The 7,252-nt window shown below is 41.4% G+C and overlaps 1 protein-coding gene across 1 annotated transcript; it reads left to right on the forward strand.

Annotated features, from left to right (window-relative positions):
- The first annotated feature begins 5,529 nt into the window (after window positions 1–5,529).
- On the forward strand, window positions 5,530–5,976 carry LOC136489136 (classical arabinogalactan protein 9-like). Its single transcript, XM_066485854.1, has one exon. The coding sequence runs from the start codon at window positions 5,530–5,532 to the stop codon at window positions 5,974–5,976; it is 447 nt and encodes a 148-aa protein (XP_066341951.1).
- Window positions 5,977–7,252: the final 1,276 nt, after the last annotated feature.

Here is a 7,252-nt window from a genome sequence, read left to right on the forward strand (position 1 = left end):
ACAGGAGAAATAATAATCGGAGAAGCAACGAGGAGAAAATTGTATTAAATACACATATAGGAAGGGTACTTATCTTTAGTCAGAATGGCTAGTCGGCGGCGTAAGATGATATCTGGTCGGCGTCGATGAAATTGCCTGGCCCTCGAGCTCTTCGGCCTGTGGTCATGGCGGTCGTGGTCATCTTAGTGCCATTCTTCGCGGCGATCATCATTGCGACACAACAGACGATCGGAACAAGTAGTCCTAGCGATGTTGTTCTTATATTTCTGGTCAGCCTTAGGAAGAGCAAATTTAGAGAGATCGTTGACATAGCGTGTCACAATGTTTGAGTAGGTGGCCCGCTTATGACTCGGGTAGCTCGCTTAGTGGCTCGCTTGACAGCTATTCGCGGAATCATAGCGGCGTAGTCGATATCATGTATATGCTTCCGCAAGTTTTGGATGAGATGCACCAAGACATCGTGTCGCCGGGGAACCTGTGCAAAATCTTGAAGGCAGATGAAGAAGCATACATGCAATAGAATGCTTAATCAGAAGAAAGGAAAATGACTTAGCTTGTCATCAAGTAGCTGCGCATGTGTGGGCTTGCATCCTTCGTGCATGCATAACCCAGATGGAAAACGCTCGTGCATGTGTACGGAGAAGCCAGAGACACGGTCGTCTCTGAAAACATCCGAGCGTCAACATGACTATTCGGGGATTTGCCTTAGGTGTAGTTTGTATGTCATATTTAAGATGATATACATTAAAATTAAATGGAGTGTCTTAAAGATATTAAACATGGAGAATGATCGGAGAAATAATAATTGGAGAAGCAGCAAGGAGAAAATTGTATTAAATACGTATATAGGAAGGGTACTTATCTTTAGTCAGAATGGCTGGTCGGCGGCGTGTGACGTTATTTGATCGGCGTCGATGAAATTGCCCGGCCCTCGAGCTTTCCGGCCTATCGTCATGGAGGCGGTCGCGGTCGTCATAGTGGCGTTCTTCACGGCGATCATCATTGCGATGCGGTAGATGATCAAAACGAGTAGTTCCACCGATATCTTCCTTATATTACTGCTTGGCCTTAGGCAGAGCAGATTTAGAGAGATCATTGACGTAGAATGTCACAATGTCCGACTAGGTGGCTCGCTTATGACTCGAGCAACTCGGTTAGCAGCTTGCTTAGTGGCTCGGGTGGCTCGCTTGACATCTCGCTTGATAGCTGTGCGCGGAATCATACCGGCATAGTCTATATCATGTATATGTTGCCGCCACTACGCTAGATTCTAACACTAGGAACGGGGGCATTTTTACTGTAGGGGTGGATGGGGTTGGGGTGCCCCTACAGTGGGTGTCCTCGGGCCCCAGCAGCCCAGCCGCCCCTACAGATGGCACTGTAGGGGCGGCTGGTAACCTGAGCCGCCCCTACAGTTGGGACTAATCTGTAGGGGCGGCTCAATCACCAGCCGCCCCTACAGTGCCCATTAGTTGAGGCGGCTGCCACTAGCTGCCCCTACTGTTCGACTATAGGGGCAGCTAAATCACCAGCCGCCCCTACTGATGGTGCATGAATAAATAGCAGCCACCCCTTCTTCTACCTCGGGACACACTCTTCTACACAAAAAAAAGGTTGGGAGGCCTTAGGCTCCTCCTAAAAATTGCTCTACTAAGGGGGGAGGTTTTGATCTCAAATCCTTTGGTGGAGAAGCTCTAAAAGGTAAGGAAATGCTTCTCCAACTCTTTATTTGAAGTTTAATTCGTTGGTTAGTGAGTAATTTGATTTTTGGTTTTCTCTCTCTTCCATGGAGCTTGAACTAGTTATGAGTGAAATTGGACCCTAATTTTCACTATACTAGGGTAAATTAGGTAGGGAAGTAAGATTGCACCCTTTGGTAGTACATCTTTGTTGATTTTAGGGTAGTATTAGTGAAGTTTGGTACATGTGTCATGAAACCCTATATCTAGATCTAGATCTAGGATTTTGTTTTTTTTCTTTTTCAATTGTTGCTAATGTGTAAAATATCCTCTACCATGGCTACTAATTATCATTTAATATTTATTTTGATTCCTTTCTATAATGTGTGTTTTTAATTAGTTATGGATAAATAGGTCATTAATTAATTATCCTCTACCATGAAATTGGAATGGAGTTTGCATGAAAGGTAGTGGATGAAATATTAAATGTTGCTAATTGTTTTCTTTGAAATTGTTTATTTAAACCAATTAATTTATATTTTAAAATATTTATGCATTAATAGTCAATTAATTAACTATCCTCTACTACCATGGTGCGTGTCTCAGGTATATACAATTATTCTCGAGTAATATTCTTTCTTTGGTTGTTTTGTTTCTATAAGATGGACTACAGGAACTCTTGCATGTATGGTTCGTTAAGACATGACGCTCTTTTCCGTGATGAGGTGGACAAATTCATCAAAGCCACAGAGAAGCATGCAGCGATGTTGAAAGAGAATAGTGATACGATTATTTGTCCCCGCAAAGATTGCAAAAACCTTATTGCATTTAGAGATGTGAGTACCATCAAAGAACATCTTATTAGGAGAGGATTTGTTCCAGACTACACAGTGTGGATTCATCATGGTGAAACAGTTGTTGTTGATGACAGCAACGATGATCTAGCTGATGAAGCTGAAACCCAAGCATACTTGTCCCGATTCACAGACGATCTTGAGCAACAAATGGATCGTGACTATGGAAATCAACAAGGTGGTGGCTTTGGCAATGAACAAGGTGGTGGCGTTGGCAATGAACAAGGTGGTGATGATGCTGGTGGTGCCAGCAATGATGGCGAAGCACGTGAGGGGGATGCAGATGACAGTGATAACTTGGACAAAATGCTTGGGGCCTTTGGACTAGAAATATTAGAAAAGAGCAAGAGAGGTCTAGAAAATCTTGAGAGGGTGACAAAAGCATCGAAGAAGACTATGTATGACGCTGAGAAGGGCTGTCCGACATACTTCACACTGCTACATTTTGTGCTTGAGCTACTCATCCTGAAGGCTAAGTACGGTTGGTTGGACTGCAGTTTTGATGATCTGTTGTGCCTCATGTCACGGTTGCTCCCATGGCCGAACACAGTTCCCGCCAACACATACCAAGCGAAGAAGGTTATAAGTCCACTCACATTGGGGGTTGAAAAAATCCATGCATGCCCCAACCACTCTATCCTTTTTTGGCGTGGCACATCGTTCAAGACTTTAGATACATGTCCTAGGTGTGGGGCTAGTCGGTACAAGAACAATGACCTTCAAAGTGGGGTGGAAGCCTCCATAGGAAAGAGGAAGAAGGGTGGGAAGAAGGTGGTGCAAGAATTTCAGCCCCCAGAGGAAACTCCATTAGGCAACGATGCAAATAAGAGAAGAATTCCTACCCTGGTTATGTGGTACTTGCCAGTGACCGACCGCTTGAGGCGTATGTTCCTAAACCCTAAGGAAGCCGCACTGATGACATGGTGGGATGATGAGCGCAAGGTGGATGATGATACGATCGCACACCCGGCCGATTGTAGCCAATGGCAAGCGTTCGATGCCAAGTATAAAGCAGAATTCAGTGATGACCCACGGAATGTACGGTCGGCTTGAGCACCGATGGAATGAATCCCTTCAATGAGAGGATGACCGACCACAGCACATGGCTAGTCATCTTGACCATGTACAACCTCCCAACGTATTTGTGTTTGAGACTACATTCACGTAAGTTTGTGTGAACAATGTGTACTAAGAATTTATCAAATTATGAAATTACCAAAATAAAAGTTGTAGATCTCCATGAGTTATTCAACTTTGGTATTCATTACTTTTTCAGTTGAAATGATTTGGGGGTCCAAATTATGGTTTCAACTTGTCTTTTTCAAATTTCAAAATTTGAAAGGTTCAAATTTAGTCAAATGACAAGATAACCAAAATAAAAGTTGTAGATCTTGATGAGTTGAACAACTTTTGTATTCATCACTTTTACATCTGAAATCATTTAGGGTTTGAAAATTTGGTTGGAACTTGTCAAATTTCAAATTTTAAAATGTGTAAAACATTGTCACATCCAAGTTTGATCAAACTTAAATGCTGAAGCATGATTTTAGAAATTTTTAGGAAAAAAAACCATCACATTTGGAGTTAGTATGAGGGAGAACAACTAGTTACAAAGTTTACCCACAGATTAAAAAGAGAAATCACACTGTTCTAGATGATCCTTACATGATCATAGTGGACAGTGTGATTTCTTTTTTTAATCTGTGGGTCAACTTTGTAACTAGTTTTTCTTCCTCATACTAACTCCAAATCTGATGATTTTGTTTCCTAAAATTTTCTAAAATCATTCTCTATCAATTTATTTTGTTGGTTTTGTCAATATATACATATGAAAAGTTTGAGCAATTTAAATTTTGAATTTCAAAAAAATACAACTTTAGACAAGATTTTGGTACCCCAAATGATTTCAGCTGAAAAAGTGATAAATACCAAAGTTGAATAACTCATCAAGATCTACAACTTTTGTATTGGTCATTTCTTCATATGATAAAGTCGTAATGACATTGTTGACAAATGTGACACCTCACTCATAAGGTTTTATAAACTATATGAGACATGTGTAAGATTAGTGAACAATGTGTGCTAAGAATTTGTCAAATGAAGAAATGACCAAAATAAAAGTTGTAGATATTCATGAGTTGAACAACTTTGGTATTCATCACTTTTTATGTTGAAATCAATTTGGGTCTCAAATTTTGGTTCGAACTTGTTGTTCTTCAAAATTTCAAATTTGAAAGGTTCAAATTTTGTCAAATGACAAGATGACTAAAATAAAAGTTGTAGATATTAATGAGTTGAACAACTTTGGTATTCATCACTTTTTATGTCGAAATCATTTTGGGTCTCAAATTTTGGTTTGAACTTGTCATTTTTTAAAATTTCAAATTTGAAAGGTTCAAATTTTGTCAAATGACAAGATGACCAAAATAAAAGTTGTAGATCTTCATGACCTCTACAACTTTGATGTTTATCAAATTTTCATTTGAGACCATTTGGTGTCTCAAAATTATTTTAGTAGTTTTGATTTTAATTTTTTAAAATTTATTTTTTTCTCATTTTTAAAGGTTCAATTTTGCAATTTTAAACTGTTGTAGTTATTTTAGTTATTGTATATGTAAATATATCTATAAAAAATAATTATAAAATTTTGTACTATATTATTTATTATTTACATGTGAATAATTCATTTTGATTTAGAATTTTGAAAAAAAAAATTCAACTGTAGGGGCGGCTTATAACCTCAGCCGCCCCTACAGTGGCTTGATTTAGAATTTTGAAAAAAAAATTCAACTGTAGGGGCGGCTTATAACCTCAGCCGCCCCTACAGTGGCTCTATAGGGGCGGCTTATAACCTCAGCCGCCCCTATAGTGGCTTGATTTAGAATTTTGAAAAAAAAATTCAACTGTAGGGGCGGCTTATAACCTCAGCCGCCCCTACAGTGGCTCTGAGGTATATTACAGTGACCGTCGCTGTGGGCGTTGGGCGTAATCGGGCTATGGACGCCGTCAGGCTGCCCAATTTCACCGTCGGCGCCGCCTGCACCGCCGTCGCCTGCCCCTCCCTGACCCCTCCACCGCCTCCTCAGCGCGCTCCTCGGCGCTCCTCGGCGCGGCCCGTCCGTCTGCTCCCACGGCGCGTGGCTAGGGTTCGTCGTGCGGCTGCCCCCGCCCCATCCTCTCCATCCTCTCTGACCTTGACGCCCCATGGCACGCAGCTAGGGTTCGCCGTGCAGCTGCCGGTGCCTCGTCCTTGCCGTCCTCTCCGACCTCGACCTCCTCCCTTCTATCCGCCCCTCGTGGACCGCCGGCAACTCGACTCGGCTCAACAAGCCACACAACCTCCCCCGGTCCGCCGTACCCTGCTGCCGTCAAGAGAAGCGTCGCCGCCCCTGCCCTCTCCACCGGCACGGTGCAGGGTGGAGAGCCGCCCGGGCTCCGATTGACTGGCGTGCGCTCCTCTTCCTCGCATTCGTAAGTAACCCTATCATCCTGACAAATGAGAAATTCTCCTTTCTCTGCATCACCAACTGAATCGACACATTTACTTCTTCTCGTTCTATTAATAAGCCATATACTTGTTTGCATCTGATTGCAATTCGGTCGCAGCTACTTCGCTGAACATATACATCCGTTTGTTCACAAACAAACCACCCCCAAAATTAGGTGACAAGCTTTGTATCTTACATGTTGTTTTCGCAATTCAAAGTGGGTTTTGCTGCAAAAGAAATTGTGGTAGATAGATTTTAGCTTAGAGAGGTCATACAAGGTCTGGTTTGAGTGCTATTTAGACTTTTCTGACTGCCACAGACTTCTTAATTCATCTGTGGTTCTTGGGTTATGGGAAGCAGCAATACAAACTCCACTCAAATCAGTCCCCAGCTTCAATTTCTGGAGCCTGTCATGGTTGTCACTGAAAGAGGGGGTGGGGGATCTTCATAGTCGTCAATCTGGACATAAAGCTACTTGAAAGGACCGGAAAGAGTCAGTTCTCAATGCCATATTAACACTGTACCAAACACTGCATACAGTTGACTGAACAATCTTCTTATGCTATCAAATGAGTTAGTTTTGTTCTTTTAATGTTGGATAGGATGCTTGAAGCTTGACAAAGCCTTGGCATCAAATTGAAAATCCATTCATAAATTGTATCATAGTTCAAATTGTTTAGCCTTATGCAGCAGGAAAAAATTTTATGCCCTCTGGGCTGAAACTTTTTATTTGAATCAAATCAAAATTATCTTCCATATTCTACTGGTCATCTTTTACCCTCATTGTGCAATTTGAACTGTCATGGTGCATTAGATTTTCTGTAAGGATTTACTTGTAGCCCTGGAAATATTCCAATCAGCTCCATGCTTTCATCCATTTTCACAGTTAATTTCACAAACATCTTCCTACCTTGATAACTGGAAATAATGGATTGGACATACTAAACTGTTTATCTCTGAAATGAGTGCTGATATATCTATACATCACAAGCGAATTATGAATGTTGAAGACAGCTGTTTTGCTCCAATACTACTTAATACTAAGTTATGAAAAGAAATTAATCTTGGGCCTGTAGAATATACTAGTTAATGCTTCTTAGTAGAGCAAACTAGACATTAACCTGGTGACACATTGTGCTGGTTATGACTACTAGCATTGCTAGAAACAGTGACCCCTCCTTCCCAAATATAAGGCGCGGTTTGATTTGGTGTGGTCTTCGAGGTCACTCTT

This window comes from Miscanthus floridulus, chromosome 10, assembly GCF_019320115.1.
Source record: "Miscanthus floridulus cultivar M001 chromosome 10, ASM1932011v1, whole genome shotgun sequence".
NCBI classification, from domain to species: domain Eukaryota; kingdom Viridiplantae; phylum Streptophyta; class Magnoliopsida; order Poales; family Poaceae; genus Miscanthus; species Miscanthus floridulus.

Coding starts and splice junctions, on each gene's coding strand:
- LOC136489136 (XM_066485854.1), top strand. CDS start 5,530: ATGGACGCCGTCAGGCTGCCCAATTTCACCGTCGGCGCCGCCTGCACC.